A 25263-nucleotide genomic window follows, 5' to 3' on the forward strand; every position below is an offset into this window, starting at 1 on the left:
ATGATTTCAATGAACTTTATTAAAGTTCAATAAAAAGACATCACAAAAAACTTACAATACGATGAGTATGATCTTCATTTTGCTCAACACATTTCTGTGGAAAAAGCAGGAGACTAAAGCGATTCTGCATGCTGCTTCACATATTTCTTCTTACCTTTCCTTCGTCTAGCAAATATCTTGGACAATGATATCATACAAAGAACATAAACTGGAGTGGAAGATAGTTTGGTTCTCTTGCAGGCTTCCCAGGGCCTTTTATCAATGGAAAAGACACACACAACATGGAACATGAGAAAGAAAACTACCTTGGCATCTACAAAAGATCCAGCTGCAACCTTTTCAAAGGAGCAGTACCTTTGTAACAGTTCTTTGCTATATCTGCAGTTGATATGAAAGGTTTTGATTCCCACACAGAAGATTTAATATGTGTTCACAATTCCACAGGAATCTGAAAGTTACCAAGGCAGTTTTCCTTTTAGGATTATCATAATCATAGCCTACCTTTTAATACATTCATCACTCACATAATGCAACAGAATTTGAGTGCTTTAAACAAAATATAAATAGTTCCCTCAAACACAGCCCCCCGCCCCACCCCCGAAACATCATTCACTTCATGGATTTTCTAGAACAGGGGTAGGGAACCTGCGGCTCTCCAGATGTTCAGGAACTACAATTCCCATCAGCCTCTGTCAGCATGGCCAATTGGCCATGCTGGTAGAAACTGATAGAGTATGAATTCCTGTTTAATCTGAAAGGCTCCTGGATCTAGAAGAAACTTCTCACTGACAATGCAATGGCCTAGTCCAAGTCCATGTTCACTGGACTGTCGTTCATGTGGCATTCGCCATTTTGTTGTGCTGTTTCAATGTTTTTGATTTCTTCGATGTCTTCATTTTTAGGCGTCATGGGCACGTCCGGAGGTTCTTCCCTTTTGGGAGAGTCTACTTTTGGTTTTGGTTGGGATACAACGGGCTCACACAAATTGTGTAGCTCCTACAATTGGAGAAAAATACAGAAGATTAATGGGGCCAAGAAGAAAATTTTGACATGAGGTGATCCTCACCCTTGTAGATTCAGACATTTAAATACTTTCCTTTTGAATCTTTTTTTTTTTGGAAACAGGTGTAAACACCACTATTTGTAAATGCTTTTTTCTCCCTTGGAGAAGTATCTGTTTGATTTATATCTTTCTGTCTCACGTTCCTGAATAGCAGCAAGCCTTTATTGGCATAGACAACAGTACAACAATAATAAAAAATAGATTAAAAAGCATATACAAAAAGGAAATAAATGCTAAGTCGAAGGAAATCTACTGGCATTTAGTAATTTCCAAGAGAAAGTCTGCCACTATCATACAGAGAGAAGGATCAGGATTGTCCAACAAGTAGTGTAATCTAATTAAATTGGGGAGTTCGGGTAAATGTAAAGGAGTAAGATTCACATACTTGGATCTGATTTCCTTGAATCTGAGACAGTGTAGTAATTGGTGGGCCAGAGATTCAACTGAGCCATCATTACACGGGCACAATCTTTTAGCCTTTTCTTGCTTATTAAATCTGCCATGTAACAAGGCAGAAGGCATAATATTAAACCTGGCGAGCATTATGGCTCTCCTTTGACGTTCCTGAATAAAAATTTCACTTATTATACATGCCATTTTTGATGCAATTGTTTTTATAGTGAAATTACGATTCTATGACCACAAAATGACATAGCTAATTAAGTTCCAGAATTGGTTTCTGCTTGGTTTTCCCCCACTACCCTTTACACACCTGTAAGCGTATTTCACTTTTGGCAAGGATACCCGGGAAAAATACAATGACTGGGAAACACAGACATGGGGCAAGAGGGCAAAGATTTGGCACAGAGCACTGAATCCAACATTTTCATTATTAGAAACACTGCCCAGCTTACAAGCATCTTTTGACACTTCAACAGTTTTCTTCTCAATCATCAGGGCTAGAAACCAGCCCTGCCCTTTTTAAGCCCTTCCAGCAAGTAGGCAGAACCATCATTGCATGTATTTACTTCCTAAAACTTCAGCCTGACCTTCAGTAATTAAACCAATTCTGGCATGACCACTCACCATCAGCTTTCTTTTGATTTCATGACCATAGACCACAGGATCCTGATCGAAGCTTTGTTTTGCTTGGGCGTTGATCACACTGCTTAACCATTCCATTGTGTCCCGGACACACTTCTCTACTTTGTCCATTTCAGTTTCATCGATGTGGATGTATTTCTCATCCTGAAACAATGACTTATTTAATTTCTATCCTGCCATTTCCTGAACAAGGTCAAGCTCAAGGCAGTTTACGGCAAATTCAAGAGTTCAAAATGTACTACATAGAAATTATGCCTAAAAATATCTTTAAAACCCTCTGTTCTATTAAAAATTCAAGACAGTGCCCTTAAAACTTTGTATAATAATGCTAAGCTGGTCACAGGAGGGGGGAGAGAAAAGGAAAAAAACAAACAAAGGATAACCAGAACAACAAAGGAGATGGAAAGTGAAGTAGATAAAAATAATATAAATGGGTGGGTTAGGGATGCCAGCTAAAATAAACTATTGGACCTAAAGATGTCCAAAGGGCCTCCAGTTCACTCATCAATGTTGGCAGGGAGATCCTGACTGAGCTACAAGATTTTATCTGGGGTGCTGTGTGGTTTCCGGGCTGTATGGCCGTGTTCTAGCAGCATTCTCTGCTGACGTTTTGCCTGCATCTGTGGCTGGCATCTTCAGGCCTTGGTTTTATCTGCAAAGTAGCTCACAAATGTCTCAAAACTGATTGCTAAATCACTAAAATTTTGAGATCCCTCAGAGAGAAAAGTTAATAGCCTGATTAAAACTGCACCGGGAGAGAGAAATGGAGGCCACATAATATATCTTATTAGCAGCCTTCACTGCCAGCTCATAGGATCACACAAGTTGCTCTTGTAGCTTTATCATGAGTTCACTGCCAATGTAAGAAAGGAACATAACGAATGGATGTAATGTATTTGTGGTTATCATAATGTTTTAACTGGGTCCTCAGATCCCAAACGCACAGCAATGTGATTTTTTTTTTGTTCACCACTGGAAAGCTACTTTGTATGGTCCACAGAAGGGGAAGAACAAAAACATGAGAGCTTTTGTGCTCTCCATAGAGCCAGTGTGGTATAATGGAATTAGAAAGTCAGACTAGGATATTTCATACCCTCACTTGGCCATCAAACCCACTGCATGATGTTGGGCCAGTCACCACTTCTCAGCCCAACCCATCTCAGATCGTGTTGAAAAAAATAAAATATAGATGCTGCAAATCACAGATGGTGCCTTGAGCTTCTTGGAAGAGGAGGGAGACAGAATCATGATTGACAAGGCATTCCCCCTATCCCAGTGGTGGCGAACCTTTGGCACTCCAGATGTTATGGACTACAATTCCCATCAGCCCCTTCCAGTATGGCCAATTGCCCTATTAGTCTGTTGCAGAAACATACGAACAAATTATGCAGCAGCTGTGATACTAACAGATTTGGTACAGCATGAGGTTCTATGGCAGGGGTCTGCAACCTGCAACCAATTGGCCATGCTGGAAGGGGCTGATGGGAATTGTAGTCCATAACATCTGGAGTGCCAAAGGTTCGCCACCACGGCCCTACCCTACTGCTTCTGGACCTCACTAGAAGTAAGGAGCAGCGACAGTGGGCATTCTCAAATTGTGCAAAATAGCTATGGAACTCCGCCGATATTTAGCTTAATCCAAAAGATGTCTCACCAACTACGTATATAATAAGATTACTTTTGCAAACTCCACCACTCCCACTTCCTAAGCAAGACCAGAAATTGGCCTATACTTGTAACTGTTTATGCTTGAATACAAACTATAACGGCTGTACATGAAACCGGTACTTAGAGCAATTTCAAACTGCTCAGAATAGCGTAAGCGGTAATTTGGTATGTTAATGTGATGGAAACGATCAATGTGGGTTTTCTAATGTTACTGTGGCCAGCTGGGCCGGCTGACTGGCGAACGTCAAAACGGAAGTAAGATTTACAATGGTTAGGACACAAATTCCATCTGGCAGCAAAAACATTTAAGCGCCTATGCCTATTTCTGTGACAGAAAGAAAAACGCTTGGAAAATTATATTTCACATCCTATCCCTGCAAAACTGAAAATAACTTTCACCGCAATGAGCATCTAGTCTGTAACAGCCATGTAGAGACAGACAGAAGGCTTACAAGGAAAAGTGATATTGTGAATCCAGTAAATGAAGTTGTGCATGAAATTAAACAAAAATGTTCAGCTGATCTCATGAGTAGACCTAAATTTTGGCCATTTTGGATTAAAAAACCGAGACTCTTATTAGTGTGCCAGGCCAGTTTATTAGCATCAATACTTTACTGCTTCCTTGGCCACGACTAAATGTGTACAACTTTTATATGCTGCTATCACTACCCAAATGGTAACTGTGTGTGTGGCGAATGGACTGCAGTTTTGCCGGGTTAAAAATCATCCAGGTGCACCTCTTCTACAGGAAGTATCAATTTGTTATGCTGCCCCCAGTAGGAGGACAGGCTACACATTTTTATACACTGCTGCATCAACAAAACAAAACATACACCCAAAACCCAACCCCTCCCCCCCCCCCCCCCCACTTCTCACACACCATTTAAGCATGTGAGAACTCCTGGTTGCCTTTGCTCTTTCCACCTTCAAAAATCTTTTCTTAGGGCTCACACTCCATCACTGTAGTTGATTTCCCTACAGAATAGAATAAGGCTCAATCCTTTCCTGGATCACTTAAAACCATGATCAGGCCGATTAACCAGCTTTCTTGCTAAGCGGACCTCAGGCTACCTCTGGTCTGCCAGCAGCGAGGTGTAGAAATGTCTCCATCAATCACATGAACCCAATGGGTTGCTGAAACGGCCTCTATTCCATAGAACAGGGGTCTGCAACCTGCGGCTCTCCAGATGTTCCTGGACTACAATTCCCATCAGCCCCTGCCACCATGGCCAATTGATTGCAGACCCCTGCCATAGAACCTCAAGCTGTACCAAATCTGTTAGTCTCACAGCTGCTGCATAATTTGTTCGTATGTTTCTGCAACAGACTAATAGGGCATCCTTTGGAATTTGTCACTCCACGCAGAAGACATCTGTTTGGCCTTGCGATCAAGTGAAAAAACTCTGCTGCAGAACACAGTGGGACACCCTTCCGCCCCATCCTGCCACCCAGATTCCAGCAGCCTGTATGGAAGGATCTGTACCTTGTTTCTGTATTCATCTGTTATCCTGGCATAGTGCTGAACTGCATTCCCCAATTCATCTAGCAGTTTGGGTCGTTCTTCAGCTTCTTGATATCGGATTGCAATGGGAGTCCCAAATTTCTAAATCAATCAGAATGTATCTTTCAGCAAATCAGAGCAAATATTTCTTCATAACTCAGTGCACTTAATTCAAAAAGAGCTATACCTTCAAGTCAGCCAATTTGTCCATGTAGACCTGCTTGGATTGGTCTTCTCCTTCTTCATACAGCCAGTCTTCTGTCTCTGTCAGCAACTTGGAGAAATTTTGGTAGTCCTAAATGAGATGCAAAGGAATGTTTATTGATTTGGTGCAGGCCCATCTATGGCAGGTTGGGAAGCTTTGGGAAACACAGTAAAAAAGGCCAAGGAGGGAAATAACAAGCAACCAATATTATTTCAAGAGAAAAATTGATAACTAAAAGTGCAAACACCTACACACACTGCAGAGTCCCAGTCTGTAAATAAGCACCAGTACCTGGAAATAATTAACTTGCTGAAGCATTGATTCATCCCTCCAGGAAGGTCTCACCTTTAGCAGGTAAGGTAAAGAACCTGAGATGAGATGAAGTTTCCTTCTGAAGGGAAAACCTTGTCTCATTCCTAGCCAAATTCCTAGCCTTTGTGAGGTGGGCCAGTTTTTCATAACTGAATAATTATAGGTTGGGGGAGACTTATCTTGAAATTAGTATGAACAAAAAGGATCTAGAAGTCTTAATGGACAACACATTGAACATGAGTCAGCAGTCTGATGTGGTAACTAAAAAGGTGTCCAGATCACATACAGTGATGGTACTTGCCTTACTCTGCTCCAGTTAGACCCCACCTGGAGTATTGTGTTTAGTTTTGGTTACCATAATTTAAGAAGCAGATAGACAATCTGGAACATGTCTGGAGGATTGGCAACTGTATCAAAAATGTTCACTCTACAGCAGTGGTTCTCAACCTGTGGGCCGCAACCCCTTTGAGGTCGCCTAAGACTCTCTGCATCTGTAAAATGGATAAATGTTACGGATTCGGGGTCACCACAACATGAGGAACTGTATTAAAGGGTTGCAGCATTATGAAGGTTGGGAACCACTGCTTGCAGTATTTTGAAGAGTGGCAAAGGTTGGTAATGCACAGAGCAAAAATGAGCCAATGTTAATTATGGCATACCTGAGGATACACAAATTTCTCATAGGCTCCAGATAACTTGTCTCGGAAATCGTAAACATACTCTTCGACAGCATTCTTGGCATCGTTTCGTTCCTTCTCGAGTTTGTCTTGCATAATCATCTTGCCCTATTTGGGTACAAGCCCCACCACAAAAACAGCTGATCGTCAGATTTAGAAGTACAGAAACATAGTTGACAGGAACGAAACAGGAGACTTGCTGCACCTTGCTTGTATTCCAGCAAAAGGTTTTGTGGGCAAGACTATGGCTTCCTTCAAATGTCATGCATACATCTAGCCCAAGAAATCTTACACTAGAATCATTATTGCTGTTTACTGACTAACCACTGAATCACCATTTAAAATGGAAAGACTTTCTGAACTTAAGAGACATCACAAGAATTTAAGACAAAAGCACAACAGGCACTAACATGACTACAACATCGTGTGTGATTGAGCCAGCACTAGATAAAACACAACAGGGGAAAATATTCAGATAATCTTAAATCCAATCCAGTTTAATGGGGAAGTTCATAATCCAGCCAACCAGAAATGAAGGAATGTTTATGCAGGTACAAACCATCCCTCTGCTTTTTAGATTACAGAAGTATCGTTCTAAAGGGATCTTAAAGTTCGGCCCTAAAGCATGCATACTTGGAAATACTGTCACTGAAATCATTTGGAGTAGTTCCCAAATAAACATGGTTAGGCCATTCAATAAGTATCCCGCCCATTCAAAAGATCCATAGGTGTCAGAAATCCGGCGATCCTAGTCCCATGTCGTGGGGAATACACATCCCCAAATATCTTTCAGCTGCAATCTATGAGGGCTCCCAAGTGCACTCCTAATTAAACAATATTAGGTTCAGATGGTAAACCAGACTTACCTCTGTCTCAATGTACAGGTTGAGCAGTTCCTTCCCCAGCTGCCAGACCAAATTTGCTTCAATGGGCAGTTCGACATTCTTCACTTTCATCTTGGGCTTTTTAGCTTCGGGAGGCTGATCGCTTTTCTTTTCACTTGTCTGAGTGGACTGCAGAGAAGAGCATCGCATCAAGAGAACAGTGAGCTACATCTTTTTTTCCAAAAAAGGGCAGCATTTTCACAACTTGTTTTTCTTAGTAGTTAGAATGTTGGACCAATGAAAAATGCATTTATTTACATTTCACATTTATATCTTGCCAATCTCACAGGGGACTTGAGGCGACTTACATATATATAAAATATAAAACGATAAAAGCAATACAAAATACAAATATTGCAGGGATACCTTCAGGCCAGCCATTCTCTCTTAACCTAACCTACCTCACGGGGTTATTGTGATGATAAAATAGAAACAGGGAGAGAATGTTATTTATTCTTATTTAACAAAAGTTAAATACCCTGCCTTTCTGCCCTCATACAGGTCACCAAGGCCACTAACAAAAGTAATAAAATCTCGAGTTAAAAACCATTAAAAGCAATAAAAGCACATAATTAAAACCAGAGTACACACACATGAAAACATAAAAACAAAGTATTGGGCAGCAAGGAGGGATCCCAGATAATGCCAAGCCAAAAAAAATATTATTTCACTGGCTGGTGGAACCCGAATTGGACAAACAAGGCTCCTTGGGACAGAGTTCCAGAGTTTTGGCGTCACGACCAAGAAGACCCTCTCCCATGTTGCCACCCACCTAGCTTCAGAAATTAGGAGCACCCAAAACAGGGCCTTGGAAAATAATTTTAGTGCTTGAATGATCCTTTCAGTAAGCTAACTTATGTTGTAAGCTACCGTGGATTCCCCATTGGAGAAAAGTGGGCTTAACAGACAATGCTAGGAAACATGAATTAATTTAATTGTCTGGTTAATGCAAGGGAGCCGAAGTACCATGCCGCATACTTATAACAAACATTTCTTTAAATGTGTAGCTAATGTCATTCTTTCCCCCCTGCAGAACATGTTTTTTAAAAGGGTCACTCACTTTTCCAGCATCTGGGATTTTGTTTTCTTCAGATAGAGGCTCAGGGGAAGGGGGAGGCTGTGATGCTTGCTGACCATCTATTTGTACCTGGGTCTGGACTCCAGCTTCACTGTTGCCTTGCTGGATATTCTTCTGAAACGGGAGCCCAGGCACAAAAAGATGTGAAAAAAATACAGACACGTTTTCGTACATCATGCTACACAAACTTTGAGAGGAGGTCACTTACAAGTACCACTTCATCCCCCTCTTACTTTAATGAGCCAACGTTCACAGTCAGGTGAATGTTTTTTTCAGTCTCGCTTGTAGGAAGAAAGGACTTCTTCCTCATAAGTAAGCTGTTTGAACCATTCGATGCTTCTGAGGTACTGCAAACTAACTCTCCTTTTATTGATGGCTTATGTAGCTTTCTCTGCGGCCAAGTCAGACACACAAAGGTATTTAACTTCTATATTACGGGGGTCCGGTTCAATCTAATACAACAATTGATTTATCTGGAACATTTCTATGCCCCCTCTAGGGAATCTGTCTGACATACTTGAAACAAATATGCATACAGAAGGCAATCCCCCACTCCCCCACCTTCATCCATTCACTGCACAAGATCTTATCCTTCCTACCCTGAGACTCTAAGGCAATTTAATTGCAGGCTCTCTATTTGAACTATCTCAGGTAAAGGGGCCAACTTACACTACAGGAATTCTCTAGTGGTATCTGGCTTAGAGTATCTGCTTCACATTCAATACTGCGATTTTCATTCTCTTCTGCTTTCAGTGGCTCCACCATAGATGCAGTAGAAACACTAAAAATGCCATGAGTGTTGATGCGGATTTTGACCTTGACTTTTGTTTTCTCCCCGTCGTTCTGAGCTGCAACGTTCTGGATAATGTACTTGCCTAAAAGCAAATGAAAGGTCCTGAGATGAACACACAGTCTTAGTTACCCCGTGCAATGGCTGCCAATGTAATACCATGCAACACAGCACTAAGAAAGATGGAGAAATTTCATACTGCTCGTGAAGCTGGGTTTGAGACTTCAAACAAGCTTGTGAGTTACTGAGGGTAGGACAACAGTAATTATGACAAGTATTTTACCACATCTTTCCACCAAGAGCAACCCTCTAGGTCACTTACAAAATCCAACAATAAAACCAGTGAATCACACAGGCAGCTGATGGAGAGAAATTTCAGTGTCCCCTCTCAAGTCTGGGAAGATCTTTTTGCTGGCTCTGGTGCATAGGTGTCAAACTCGCGGCCCTCCAGATGTTATGGACTACAGTTCCCATCATCCCCTGCCGATGATGGGAACAGTAGTCCATAACATCTGGAGGGGCGCGAATTTGACACCTGGGCTCTGGTGGTTCCGTCAGAGAGTGATGGAAGGGTAACAATACCAACCCTGCCCCAAGAAATGAAATTGCTAGGTTTGCTTACATTTGGCTGCCCAATAGTGAGTCTCGGGGAAGGGGGTTGTAGCTTCTGCCTCTGAACAGGCCCAGACAGCTTGTTCCTTCCTCTATCTGGTGGCCTCAGAAAGGGCAGTAAGAAGCCAGAGGAAGGGGGTACTTAGCTCCAAGTGGGTCTGGGAATGATGAAGGGATGGCTGGAAACTCCAGAAGATATATCCAGTGGAGAAAAACACTGGGTTCTCACAGGAGAATCCTCAGAATGAATTTGTTCACAGAACACCCACAAAGTAATGAACTTCGGAATTCCAGTTAAGTAGTTAGGGTAGAAGCTGACTACTGAAGGCAGAAACCCAATGTTGCCTAGCACCAGGCCACGATTTCCAGACAAAACTGACCAGCTTATCCAAGGAAAAAGGGAAGCTTGTTTTATATAGCTAATTATTTTCTCTGTCACTAGAACTGAACAAGGGACCTAAAGAACTATGAGGCTTTGAACTGGCTCTTACTCTCCATTGTCTTTCTGGTCCTTGAATCATGTACTCATCCTGCCCGGTCTCAATTTTACTGCGAGTGTGGAAATATCTGCAGTGACACAACCTGACTGCAATGCCAAACTCTCCAAAATAGTTCCCCCAGCCCCCCGCCGGCAAGCAGCTTTTGCTACAGTTTTCATACAGACGTGATAAAGCTCACTGCAATAATGTGGGTACGCTCACTGCAATAATAAAGACAGCTCACTGCAATAATGTGGGGATCAACTAAGAACAAACATGTGTCAGGATTTGATGAGACATAAGACCAAGCAAAAGCGACTGACCAAAAGGTGCAGCACATCCATTTGTGTGCAAACGCTGTTTAGAGTTCTTCAGCAATAAAAACTTTGAATAATGCAGTTGCTGTGAGCCAACTGTAGCTTGTTTGCAGGAAGAATTAGTCTGGTTTATCTTTCACTTTCTAGCACTGACCCCATTGGCCCTTGCATTCAGAACTGAGACTTCCTGGTTTGAAAGATTCCACAGTTTGTTGTCTTGCACAAAAGTGGGCCACTTAAAAGTGCAGTTTGTTGAAATGTTTTATGAGAACTCTGTATGCAAGGGCGGGCGAAGTCACAAGCCCAAGGAAAAACCGTGCTTCTTCTGTCACACACAAACCAGAATGCTTTCCTGACATCTGAATGCAGCCTATGTTGCACAAAATGGAGTATGTGTGAACAAGATCTGACAGTTTCTCTCTTTGACCGTGTTACTGAATAAATCACATAACAGTCATATATAATCCAGATGTGCATTTCTATCAATATTTGATCAGCATGGTAATTTAAGAATATTAAAGACCAGGCAATTTAAATCGGTTAGAACATAGGTGTCAAACTCGTGGCCCTCCAGATGTTATGGACTACAGTTCCCATAATCCCTTGCCAGCATCATGCTGGCAGGGGATGATGGGAACTGTAGTCCATAACATCTGGAGGGCCACGAGTTCGACACCTATGTGTTAGAAGGTGGTCTCTCACCTAACCCAGACAACCACTTACCTATCATCTTCTCAGGGTAAGGGACACTACTGGGGTCAGAAAAGAAAGCCTGGAGTTCAAACGGGCCTTTTCTGTAAAATGTTAAAACTTTGGAGAATGGTGCCGGATGGTGCCTGCTGAATACTTCATGAATTCTATAAAGCAAAGGGAAATGAATTAGAGATAGGAGTGTGCCAAAGCAGGTATTAATCAGATTGGCAGCTGACCTCACACACTCTTGCTACTGTAACCCTGTATTGTTCATGGGATCCCAGCATATCATTCCACGCAATATATTTGGAAGCCTGCTTTCTCAACCCCTCATCCCTGGTTATAGCTCATTCGAAACTCTCTGTCAACTTCCTATTACAGGGCTCCACAATGTGGAACTAGTGGGCTCCATGGTGCCTGCCACGTATTCTTTGGAAATGCGTGGGATCCAGGAAGGGCTTTTTCCCAACAAGCCTTCTAATTTGACTATTGGAGATTAGATTGGCTGTGCAGATTTTTAAAAAACACTGCTCTGACAGTAACCGTCTCCACAGCGCAAGGATCTCCACCGTTGGCTGTTGGGGTTTTTTCCGGGCTGTGTGGCCATTGTGTTACTGAAGTCAGGCTGTGGCAATCATTTTGTGGCTGGCTCCACCGCCTGCAGCAGACATTTTGTGGCAGCCATTTTGTTACTGGACCCACCATGCCATGCCAGAATTCCAAGTATGCTCACAGGCTCAGAAAGGTTGGGGACACCTATTCTATTGCATATATCTTGACACAAACTGGGCAAACGACTTCAGCCAGAGAAAACAAACCAAAGGACGATCCTTGTTTGGAACCATATATACCAGACTATTGCCACCGGTGGCAGCATTACTTTGATGAATGCATGCTTGTAGTCAAACAAATAAGTCACTAGAGGTTCAACATTAACATCACTACTGTCATGAAATCAGTCAAGCTGAACATGCTCTACTCTGTTTTGCCACAGATGTGCACTTTGCCAACAGAAGAAGACCCGTGTCACCTCTTCCTCTCCTCCCTGAATCATCTAGGTATACTCTGTGCTGGATGGGATACCAGGCTGTCAAATATTCCACCTCTGTGAGGAGCAGCCATTGAAATGGAACAGGAAAATGCAAATGTATACAAAGCATTTAATGGGCCTGGACCCATATACCTGCAGGACTGCCTCTCTTGTTCTGTCCAGCTATGACTGTTTTACTCATCTGACCAAATTTTTGGTCACTCTGAAAAAGGGTACGACTCATTCACTGTAGAGGCGATCACCTTGTGAAACGGTTGGCCTCAGGTGATCAAGGAAGGCTTCCATGCTTTTGACATTCCACAAAACGTGCAAAACAAATACAGTGTAATGGAACTGATCAGAATGATGCTTCTGCAAGGGCTGTAATCTACCTCAGTGTTTATTGTAGGTCTTGCTTTCATGGCAATGTTTTCTACCTTTGTCATCTACTTCCAGCATTGTTCATGACATACCTTGACTTAGTTGTTTGCACTGTTTTCTAGTTCTGTAATCCTTGTCTTATTACACTGTTCTCTGGATGTCTTATGATGCTTCGCTGCATTGTTTATACTTTCAGTAATCTGCCTTGAGACTCAATGAGAAAAGTGGGCTATATTTAAAGTAAACAAATAAAAGATCTGGTTTGTATTTCCAAGTATTCTGAGAGAGACTTGGAGAGTGGCTGCTGGTGATAGAAGCACTCCAGCATGTACTATAAACCCTAGTTTTGGCCCGAGTTCACATTAACGTTACAGGCCAATTATATTTTTTTTAAAAACCAACCCATGTTCCTACTTACCCTTCCACATCTTCAGTCTCTGCACTCCACAGCAATGATATTGGAAATGGAACAACATCTGTGATGGAGAACTCTCTCACTTTAAAAGCTGGAGACAGAATTGCACACTAAAGTGCGAAAAGCAGAACTAGTATTACTTCTTTGCCACTGCCCACAACAATTTATAAAGAAAGAATCAGACATTTCAGTGGCTTCATTCACTATAACTATTGATGTCACACGCAAAGGATTACTCCAAATACATAAATTATATATATACATAACAGTACCAGCCATGTATTGCATGATTCTGAAACCATATTTACTTGAAATTAGCTCATTTTCAAGAAATCATAATCGCAGCATGTTCAAAACACTCCACCATTTTTACCCTCACACCTGCTCATGAGATAACCTAACGTGGTAGTTATAGACCAACCCTTTCCCCCCACAACAGACCAACCCTTTCCCCCCACAACAGTAAAGCTCCTGGCCTATCAAAAAGAATAATACTGTGAATATCATAAAGCCCTGACGGCATTCTAAGCTCTAGGAGGGGGGAATTTTGAGCAGAGAAGTATCTAGGGAAAGGAAGAGAGATTATTTGAAACTGGTTCTTCATCTTGTATTTTCCCTGTACCCTTCTCAAAGCTCAAAATGCCTGGCTGTCTAGTAAATGTTGGTCTTTGAACCCCCAGTCAGAAAAGCTACTGGTGTGTGCTGCAATATGAAGCAGAGAAACTTTGCATAGAGACTGGCCCACCATTTCCAGCCTCCCATCCTGTTTCTCCGCTTGATAGCTTCCCTGTCCCTGAGGTGCTTTTCTTTTTTTAAAAAAGCATCAGATTCTCCAACACTATTGGTCTGGGCAAGAAGACTTATGCACTACTTCACATCACTGTAATATGTAATACGTAATGCTTTCTCTCATACTCAGCTGCAAACCACTGTACTCAGTACACAGATGAGGTATGCACATAAACGAACTGGCTTAAATCTGAAGTCTGCCTTCGGAGAGAAGCGCTATCACCAATGTACCTGCAAAGCACAGCCTCTGGCAACTGCTTCATCTGCATTCAGCGTTGTGCTGATGTCTTTGCCGAAGAACTTCCCAATCTTCTCTTTAACCGCTGGCATGCGTGTGGCGCCACCTACTATCTCAACAGCGTGCACATCTTCCACCTTGAGCTGGGTTTGTTCCATCAGGGATTGAAGGGGAATGTCTATTCTTTGCAAGAGATCAGCACACAATTCTTCAAAGTGGGCTCTAGGAGAAAAACCCCAGCAGACCAAGTCAGAAGCTTCTTTTGTGCAATTGTAAACACTGACTACCTTCACCAATCAGAAATGAGAGACGCTTCCTTCCGCAGTCATGGATTTGGGATAACATCGAAGCAATTAGCTTGTCAGAAGATTCAGCTACTTCAACCTTAACAATAGACACAGAAGTAGGGCACATATCTTACAGTATTATACAAATGGGTAAAAGGAAAATGAATCAGCTGGGTACACGTGTAATATTTTGATTCTCCAAACCACGACCTGGAGAACTGAGAACAACCATTTGCGCTCATGCTGCCCCTATTCCTCAGAGAATTCTTTTCTAGTTCAAGCCATGTACAGTTTGCCATTACGTTCAAACTGGTTTGCAATGGCTTGTGATAGCCAAACAAACAACAAGCAAACAAACAAACAATTATTGAATACAACAAACTGCATTTTTGGACACAATGGCAAACAAAGGTTTTATTGGACAAGGAACTGACTGAACGGTGAGGACGAGGAGGGAAATCTGTATGCACCAGGCTTGCTCTTCGTCCTCTAAGCCACAATACGAATGATCAAAAATGTTAGGTGTGAAAAGACAGTGAATTTTCCAAAGCACACACTGGGAAGGATGAGGAAGCAACCAGCGCCTCCTTCAGCATCTGCTATTTATCCCTAGATGGTGTCACTTTATATTTTAGGGATACCAAACGTCCAGAAATCACCCATCTTCCCCTTGCTTCATCAGTTTGCCTCTCTTCACCGGGACACCTTTGAAACAAAGTTACTTCCTCCTGTTCAACAGACCACACCAATCAGATCTCTTACCTATTCATCTTCCCAGACACATCTGTATCATTCATAAAACACTCAATGTTCAATGGAATGTCTGTGCTGTTAGAGCTCATTAGTTTCTTCAGCTTTTCACACTCCTGATGTAATCGCAGAAAGGCTCGTATTTTTGTTTTGGGGTCCAGCTTATATTTGGCTTTTATGTCAGCACAGAAGTAATCTACTAGTTTCTCATCAAAGTTTCTTCCTCCTAGGAAGGGGTCAAAAGCCGAACCAAGGACCTGGTTTAAACAAGAAGGTGAAAAGTTACATTTGCTGTGGACATGGCTGTTCCTTCTTGATGTCAACAGGGAATAAATTTCCAAGTACCCATGTGGGATAGTTTAATAACTTCAAAATGTCTATTTAAACTTATATACCTTAAACTTAAACTTATATATAAACTGGGATATGCTCTGTGGTTGAGTTGCTCACCTAAGTTACGAATAGACAATAACAAATTTAAACTATTAATGACAAATTGACTGCAATAATTCATCTGTTTAGCCCTCCACTTTTATAAATCCAAGCTACGGCTATTTCTGCATTTCTTTACACAACAACTATTTTAAATGTCGAATTCACTTTCCGTAGTGATGGCCGCGGACACAGACAGTTTTTAAAGGGGATTTAACCAATTCATGGACAATAGGTCTATCAGTGGCTACTAGCCTTGATGACTAAAACAAACCTTCACAATAAATAAACCTCTGAATACCAGTGCCAGAAGGTAACATCAGGCCTTGGCCTCTATGCCCTGTTGTTAGTTACTGTGTGAGTTGCTAAACTAGATGGATCCAGCAGAACATTTCTTATATGATTTTGCAAAGAAGTACAAAACTGCAAACTTTCCTATTTCCTATATTCAGACCAGGTGGCTGCTTTTAATTACTATTTATTAAATTTCTACACAGCCCCTCTCCTCAATACATACCAGGCCCCAGGTGACCTTGGCACCTGAAAATGCTAGGTAGCCCGATGAAATTTCTCATTTTATGGCAGAGGGTCTCTGTGATCTTCAATGGGAGTATAAAACATTAGGCTAATTTGTCATTTCATTTGAACATCACAATATGTTCCATTACGGAACAAAACAGGCAAAGACAAGGTTTCCATGCACATTTACATGGAAAGGCACTACTTCCTGCTGTGTGTCCAGTCTTGCAGTTTTGTGGTGCAGCAACAATCCCCTGCCCTTTATCTGCAGTGAGATAAGATCCCCCATCCCTTACCCAAGCAACAGTCCCTCCATATCAGCGTATTCATAAAGGAGTTCACGGCTCCTGCCTACCTTCAGTTTACCCTTGTTAAAAGCACAGGCTGACACTTGAAATGCAGAATGGCCCATGTCCACGAACACCACCAGTTTCGGTTTCTCTTCCAGAGGTGGAAGGTCTTGCTTGTAGATTCCATAGTTCAAAGCCACTGTAAAAGCAACATTTTGTCAATATACAGCGAGCTACTTACATGTGCTAGAACTAAAATACCGCTTCTATGTGTGATGGCATGTTAGAACATAAGAACAAGCCAGCTGGATCAAACCAGAGTCCATCTAGTCCAGCTCTCTGCTACTCGCATTGGCCCACGAGGTGCCTTTGGGAGCTCACATGCAGGATGTGAAAACAATGGCCTTCTGCGGCTGTTGCTCCCGAGCACTTGGACTTAGGAGTTCTATGTTGCTGTAGCTACTAAGCAATAAACAGCGAAGCAGAAGTGGGCATCACAAAGGTGTCCTCGTAAATGAGGGTTAACAACATATTCAAAGGGAAGCAGTGCCACCAAAAGGAGAAGACATTGGGTTGTCCTTTGCCTTAGTATACACGCTGTGGGGAAGCAGCAGTACAGTCTAATGAACCTACAGAAGTATGTAAGAAGATCTGAGAGCTTATGTATTTGTGGGAGACCTGTTTTATGATATGAAAGAGAGTCTGGATTTATATCCCACTTGTCTCAACTGGAGCAGGGAATCAAACTTTGTTCTCCAGATTAGAGTCCACCTGCTCTTAACCACCACACATGCTGCTCTTGCATCAGAGGTACATCTACGGAAAATGTAGCCCGGTACAAAATCTGACTTTTCTGCCCCCACTCCCACACCCCATTGTATAGGCAACTGCCCTCCCCACAACGACCAAACAACTTTTTTTGAACCAGGTCTTGTAGTCGGTATATGGACCCGGGGGGAAGAAGGAAGGGGGGGGGGGTTCCGCCTCCCACGTGACTAAATACCCGCAGCCCAGGGACATTTGACCCCATATGACATTTGACTCCTGTCTTACATAAATGCAGAAGTAGCTGAACCAACTTGTGGCTGCTAAGTGAAATTAAATGTCTGTCAACTATTTACAAGAGAAGTTCACTTGATTAGCTCACCTGCTGTCATGTCATTCATTAGTCTAAGACAATTTAGCCCAACAATCTGGGCAGCATCCAGTACAGACCTCCTTTCTGCATCAGTGAAAAAAGACGGAACCTGAAGCAGCAAAGAAACAGAGGATTACCACAAGGGAAGCCTTGCTTTTTGATACAAAGGTGATGTTGCTTGGAATTACAAGATTTCAGTCTGAGTGAGTAAGCTGACCTTTCACAGCCTGTTCTAATGCAATATTAAAGGTGAGCCTGTAACACAGCCTTTAGCAATTTACCGGAAAGGCAGCATATACATTAAAGCAAATAAAATAAAAAAATTAACCTCTAGCACTTCAAAAATGACTGGAAAAGCAACACATTCACACCTATTACAGCACTTTACAGCTGCTTTATTGGGGCATTGGAAAGAAGAAACAAGTGTAAGTGGAATCACCTAGGAGGGGGAAATTCATTTAATAATTAAGGATGCTTTACATAATAGAGACTTGCTGCCTGGAAGATATTCTAGGCGGGAATTAATGTGAAACACACAGGGAAGCCTTTTGCTCGGTGGCAGGTGGCTCCTTTGCTGGCATGGTATCCAGAGATAAAATTCAAAACTGGCTCATTAAGCTAGTCAGACACGCACCGTTCACCATGGAGGCCTGCTGGGAAGTGCAGGGGCATATCCCACCCACAGGGATTAGCAAAATTCTTGCCAAAACACTACAGAGGATGAAGAAAATTAAACCTTGATCTAAAGTACCAGTTTTCCTGCCAGTCAAGGAATATGCCAAAAAAGCACGTGACAAAAGAAAATGGAACAGAGACTGGAAAAAAAATATAAGGATGCTGGGGATGAGACAGCAGTAGAAAGAAATATCTAGGGACAGAACAGAAACTCCAGCGCTACATGGAAAACCACAGCAGGAGCAGCGGCAAAACAACAGGATTTGGATCCAGACTACCATTTCCATGATTGCAAGGAGTTGCAGAATATGAATCCCTTGCCCCCAGGACAAGGAGCCAAAATGCCTCCCAAAATCTGCCAGTCTGTATCCAAACCAGGGAGAGGGGTAACCTTGATTGTTGCCTTTCACTAGTTCTCCTATGTATTTTAATTTAAAATATACGTAGTTCCCACTCTTCTAAGGCAAGCATAACAGTCTCACATTCAGGTTTTCTTTGGGTTCACGCCCACTCAGCTTCAGCAATGTTACATCAGGAGCCCCTCAGCCAATGAGCGGGTCCAGCTCCATTCATGTGTTAAAGACCCAGCAACATTCAACACTGTTCATGAGTCTGCTCAAAGATCAAGGCAAATGCCGAAGGCTTCCACAGTGTCCACATAAGACTGCATGCATGTGAAGGAACGCACAGTTACACAGGACTACTTACTGAAATAACACAGTCTGTAACAGGCTTTTTGAGGTTATTCTCAGCTGTCTCCTTCAGTTTGGTCAACAGCATCGCTGTTATCTGTTCCACACTAAATAAGTGATCCTCGTCCATATATGTTACCTATGAAGGGAGAAAGCGAAGGAAGCAAGCGCTGTAGTATTTCAAGGGTAGGCAAACAAAAATCCACTGATTCTTTTAATTCAGTATTTTCAATTTTGTATTAGTCGAAAACTTTCCATTTCCAAAGTGAAACATATGATAAAGTTTCTCACTGGGTGCTTGAAGCTCAAATCAGTCTATTTGTTCCATTCCTTTTCTCAGCTGGGAGACCATATGACACTGTTAAGGTACCAGTAAAGCAACTTTGCTGACCAACTATAATCTAAACTAGCTTCCTCACAAGCAAGTTCAACCAGACTCACTGACCCTTACTTCTGAATAAATATGCTTAGGATTCTTATACAAGACAATCAGGGTGGTGAAGGGACTAGGATTGGTGAGACTTGCTAGGACAAACACCTGTGAGTCAAGAAGCTCACTAGGTAACACTAGGACAGTCTCTTTCCTGCAGCCTACATCACAAGACTGTTGTAAGGATAAGAGGAAACTGCCTTTGCCACCATGAATTCTTAGAAGGAAGTGTAATGAACAAAGAGCTACTTAAATCTTTCACAGTTCAGCAGCAGCTCCAGATTCTTCATTTTGCCTCAAAATGCCACTTTTTTTTCAAATACAAAAAAATAAATAGCCTGCTTTGTACTTTCTGATAATCTGACTTACTCTAACAGGTGTTACACTGCTGATTTTAAAAGATTCTTCAAAAGGGACTATGGTCTTCATCTTTAATTAAAGTCCCTTTAAGCTAAAATTGAGTTACTACAGTGATGAGCCACCTTAGGTGTAAAACAAATACACTAACACAGAACACAAAATAATTTTAAACTTTAAAAATCTATATCATTCCAGAAGAAATTTTTAAAAAAACTGTTTCAGTTCTGGACCTTAAAACCTTTTCAGCTTAGTTAGAAAAGTCTGGAAATGCAATAATGGTATTTTTACCTTCATCCCAACGTTTCCATTTTTCAGTGGAACTAAGCAATAGCTCAAGTGCTCTTTCTCCTTTTGAACAAAAGGGTCATTAAAGGCACGTCCGTGGAATCTCTTAAAGTTAAATACTGTGTTGTTGGCATGTGTGATTAGCTGTGGGAGAAGGGAGAGAAAAAGACTGGACATCTTGACATAAAAAAGATCAAATCACATGCAATGTACATCAACAATTGACAAAACCTAGAATGTTCAAGTTCCATTTATTATTACTCCTATTAGTTAAACGTTGGTCACATTTGACGGATGAGCGAAGAGGAAAAGGTAGAGAATTAGGAATCCTTTCCTCAACCATACACGCTCCTGTACTAAGCAATTCATATTCCCCAGACACGAACAGCGCCCATTCCGTATATGAGAAAGTAAGTGCCAAAGGACTTGTAATACAAGTAAGAGCAAAAGGACTTGTAATACAGAACAGATTCAAATTCTGGTGTGTCCAGTTTAGTAGACCTCAAGGAGTGAGCACTGGGAAAGACTGGTTGTGGTGAGTTTTCCGGGCTGTGTGGCCGTGGTCTGGTGGATCTTGTTCCTAACGTTTCGCCTGCATCTGTGGCTGGCATCTTCAGAGGTGTATCACCCTCTGTGAAACACTTCTGAAGATGCCAGCCACAGATGCAGGCAAAATGTTAGGAACAAGATCCACCAGACCACGGCCACACAGCCGGAAAACCCACCACAACCAGTTGAATCTGGCCATGAAAGCTTTTGACAATACACTGGGAAAGACCTTTTTCTGTCTGGACCCTGTACTGCAAGGCCAGTCAGAGAAAATAATACCAAATTTGACAAAGTAGCTTTGCAGGATGAAGCATGCGAATCCAAGACATTCAAAACCAATACGTATACCAGATTAAGTAGCACCACTAGCATAAGTGACCTTTATACAGGAGCATATTCACTCCTGCCCCCACCCCCTGCATGTAAAAACACAGGCCCCTGCCCTATCTCACAAGTAATTGCGTTCAGTCATTTTCTCATGGTCAGCTCCCTACGGAAAAGCATTTCTGTGAAGGGATCAATCACTATTTGGCTCCTCATCTACTATTTTTAGGAAGCCACATTTTAAGGCCTTCTGCACAACCCTGGTATTCAGGGTTTACAGCACAGACCTTAATTGTTATTCCTGTTGTGTCCTTTTCTTTCACAAAAGAGGACTTACTTGACTTTTAGCAGCCACTCCAATAGCTCTGTTTTTGGATCCAAATGATACTACTGACCTGAAACGAGATTAAATTCCCCAGTGATCAAAAATCACATGTTAAAAATGCTATTCAATTTGTGTATTAGCATTACAGGCAAAATACGCCTCAAGACAAATTGCTACATTTTGCCCACCCACACAGTTCACACAATGGAACAGCATTTCTATTCGTGGAAGAGGGTAGTGGTAGTTGATGACTCCCTCTTCCCCCTGAAGAAATCAAATTCCCCTCTATGAAGTTCCTGAGAATCCCCCTCCCCCCCCCCACCCCAACAACAAAAAAGCAGTTCAATGGGATGCACAGGGGGTGGGGAGAATAGGGAAGCCTTATTTGAAAAAGTCTATGAATAATTGGATGCATGCCACTATAAGCAAGACTAGGGTGCTAAAACATACTTTCAGAGCCAGAATCTGATAGCAATGCTTTAAATATTTTGCAATGTTCTGATTTATTGCCCCTGTCACTCTAATGGAGATATCATTGCCCACAATATTACAGCTTTACGTGTTTGTTACTGCACGTAGACTTTTAAAGATTACTTAAAGAGTTTCAATAGAACTGCACTTTTAAATCCCATGCAACAGAGATTTTTTCATGTGCAAGACCTGGAATCTTCCATAATCATTCTTGATCCAAGACAAAAATGAACCAGTCTCATGAAGGAAGATGCTGACTTACCTGAGCAGGTTCCAATGAGCTAAGCAAAGCTAGAAATGTAAGTGGTTTTTTTAAGAAAAAGGAAGAAACCAACAACCAAGGGATAGGTAATGTAAAGAGCAGAGAAAGATATTGCAACAAGAGGATAAAAATGCTGCTAAAAATGACACTGTTGTGTTGAATTTCCGTGTGTAATGTCATTCTATATGCCCAACCCCACCAGCAAGAGCCAACAAGGTGCCCAGCCACAGAAACAAATGACAAGATGACATCAAAGGAGGCAAACTCAACCTCTTCTGCCATATTTAGGATAAGCCACATTTCATTTCAATCTAAAACTGTTCCCAACGAGGCAATTCTCTCTTTTACCATCAAATCAGTTTCTAGAAGCATTTCATTTCAGTACAATAGTTGATTCTATAGACCAGCAGTATAAGAGAACCAGTATGAACTGTAAAACCAGGGGGTTCCATTTGTCCTCTTAATTAAATAAGAAATTAACAGCAGCACATATTAAACAGATGACAACACTAGTTCACATCTAAAAGTTAACAATTTCCATTTTGCTTTCCTATGCATCAATATGATGAGCCCCATGGCGCAGAGTGATAAGCTACCGTACTGCAGTCAAAACTCTGCTCACAACCTGAGTTCGATCCCAACAGAAGTTGGTTTCAGGCTGCTAGCTCAAGGTCGACTCAGCCCTCCATGGCTGGAAAATGAGTACCCAACTTGCTGGGGGTAAAGTTTAGATGACTAAGGAAGGCAATGACAAACCACCTCGTAAATATAATCTACCTAGTAAACGTCATGATGTGACATCATCCCATGGGTCAGTAATGTCCTGATATTTGCACATGATAGTAATTCTCCTTCACAGCTTCTAAATAACACTAATGCTGAAATCTCTGAAGCTGTTGCTACATTTTTACTCTGTGTACTGCAAGTTGTGTAATAATGATCTTTTTATTGTATTTGGAATTCATGACACACACGGTTTTATGCCTAATAAAGGTATTGGATTTGGATCTCTGAAAGCCCTTTACCAACAGGTTTTGGATCTTTCCATTTTGGGACCAACTGAAAATGGAACCCAATGAGCTGTTAGACCATGTCATCAATCACATGAGATTAAAGTTGTTTAATGGGGAAAATGGGGAGATGTTATAACCACACTAGTGTAAAAACCAGACCTGTGGACAGCAGATCAAAGAAGCTGGCATGGAAGCATGTTAAGAACCAGGATGTACAGCACAGTGTGGGAAAAACCAAAGGTCAGCATCAAGTGGAATCCTCACCATTGCTGAATAACCTTACTTTGCCATCTTGTTGTTCTTAGAGCATGTGCAAGAAGTCAAAAGCATGATGATGCCCTTGTTCCCTACATATGTGCACCAGTTGCAGGACCTCCCTAACAGCAGCAAATAAATTGGTAATCTAAGCCGATGGGAGTCTAAGGCCAACCTGAGAGTCCCACTTCATGAGCTGAGGACCACTGCCTTATGTTATCTGGGCCCAAGGTGTCCAAATGACCAAATCTATTCTTCACCCATTAAAAAGGACTTTCTCTATGTCCCTTGCCTTGGGAGGAAATACATGTGATCACCAACATGAGAGGGCCTTCACAGTGACTGCACCACAGATATAAAATCCATTTTGATGTTACAGCACCAGGCAAAAATATGGGTGTTTTGGTTTACTGTTGAATAAAATTCTGTTGCATACATTTTTGCCACTTCCTGATGGAACTTGAAACTGCTCTCATTTTTATCTGCTTCCCTGCTATCCCCACCCCACACCCAGTTGAATTTCAATTCTCAGTGTGCTTGCATCCTGTATCTTTACCTTGGGGTTAGAACTTTGGAAGCTTCTAGCAGATTCCAGATCTTACACTAGTCAGATCCACTTGGCACATCCTCTCCCAATCTTTCTCCTAAGGAGCAGGTCATTGAGAAGAAAGACCTGCTCAGGTAGGAACCGCCTAAGCGAGAGTAGATCAGGGCTAGAGAGCAACAGCAGCATCACTTCCCATTTAAACCAAGATTTTAAAGAGAGAGAAAAGCAGTCAATATCTTCTCCTTGCAAACCCCCTCCCTAACAATCTGGTCCTATTTGAGGAGGTCCGGGATCATTTATCTGCATGAAGCTCCCTCCCGCAGTGCACGAAAAGGCAGATAGTAGGAATAACAGATGATCCTTAAAATAGGAAGGAGCGGCAGTCACAATGCTGCAAAAGCCAAGCTTGGCGGGTGGGGTAAGAAGCATGCATGGCGCTCTTCTGCAGTTGTATTTCATAGTACAGAAAGAATCACCTTTGGGAATAATCCCAGAAGGCAGCAGTTCTTTGCAGTCAGGTTTAAGCAGGACGGCATTTTAACGACCCACCCTATTTTAGTCCAACGTGCACCTGATGAAAGAACGGCTCTAATAAATGTTGCATAGTCTTTCGGGTGCCACAGGATTCTGCTTCGGAGTAATTCGGCAAGGAAAAGAGAATAGGTACGTTAAGGCAGGGGCGCCCCATATTGACGCAGGGGCGGCAAGTCCCCTTCGTTCTCCAAGGGAACCTACTATATGTGTGCTCGGAAGCAAACCCCACCAGATTCAATGGGACTTAAGGGCAAATAAGCGCGTTACTGCAGGCTTAAACTCCCATAAAAAACGTGGCTGGATGCGAGAAAGGGAATTGCAAGGAGAAATCGCTTCACACCCATCCGTGACAGCCTCCCTCCCTGAAGACATCCAGTCCCCTTTGGGATGCATCTAACTTACGGAGTACATCGGTCGCTGAACTCGTTCGCCAACGTCTCGATGCCCCCGGCTCTGGCCACGGCGATGTAGCAACTCTGCGAGCCCAAGTCAAAGCCCACCACAGCCATGACTGAGTGGCTACCCGTTTTACTGCGCCGCCCTCCGTCTACGACTGCGAGGAGGACCGCCTTCCGCTCGCACCTCGCCCTACCCGGCCACGGACTCCGCCACCCGCCGAGCGAAACCTCTCTGCCTCCAGCGCTAAGGTTTAAATAGGACAATAGGCAGAAGTTTCCAGAAACTGCGACAAGCTTACTAGCCGGCTCCACGTGCGGCTTCCGCTTCCGCCTTCTCTGGCCTTCTCGAACCCTGCCTGCCAATGGCGGCGGCCCAGAACGGATGACGTCTACCGTTGTCCGGGCGACAGTGGACGCCGCGCGCGTCACCATTCTAGACTTCTCCCGCTAAGAGGGAGGACAAAAGATCTAATTAGAGCGCTTGCGCAAGATTTTTATTTTAACCGGGAGGGCTGGTAAACAAAATAAGCCCTCCGTAGTTTGGGACAGAA

The 25263-nt window shown here is 42.4% G+C and overlaps 1 protein-coding gene across 2 annotated transcripts; it reads right to left on the bottom strand.

Moving 5' to 3' along the window:
* Position 1: 1 nt before the first annotated feature.
* On the bottom strand, positions 2-25001 carry HSPH1 (heat shock protein family H (Hsp110) member 1). 2 transcript variants are annotated; one of them, XM_048493086.1, is made up of 19 exons: positions 24717-25000; positions 21245-21302; positions 20038-20178; positions 18976-19098; positions 17602-17701; positions 16520-16653; positions 15226-15470; positions 14170-14398; positions 13153-13259; positions 11354-11487; positions 9102-9307; positions 8415-8546; positions 7337-7483; positions 6453-6578; positions 5464-5571; positions 5259-5378; positions 2090-2251; positions 769-996; positions 2-625 (listed from the first exon to the last, which is right to left on the bottom strand). In XM_048493086.1, exons 1-18 carry the CDS (start codon positions 24821-24823, stop codon positions 802-804), a joined length of 2574 nt encoding a protein of 857 aa, XP_048349043.1. In that variant the 5' UTR covers positions 24824-25000; the 3' UTR covers positions 2-625; positions 769-801. The 2 variants fall into 2 exon arrangements, with proteins under 2 accessions (XP_048349043.1, XP_048349045.1); XM_048493088.1 differs by lacking the exon at positions 8415-8546 and having other exon boundaries at positions 24717-25001.
* Positions 25002-25263: the final 262 nt, after the last annotated feature.

This window comes from Sphaerodactylus townsendi, linkage group LG04 (genome assembly GCF_021028975.2).
Source record: "Sphaerodactylus townsendi isolate TG3544 linkage group LG04, MPM_Stown_v2.3, whole genome shotgun sequence".
Taxonomy (NCBI): domain Eukaryota; kingdom Metazoa; phylum Chordata; class Lepidosauria; order Squamata; family Sphaerodactylidae; genus Sphaerodactylus; species Sphaerodactylus townsendi.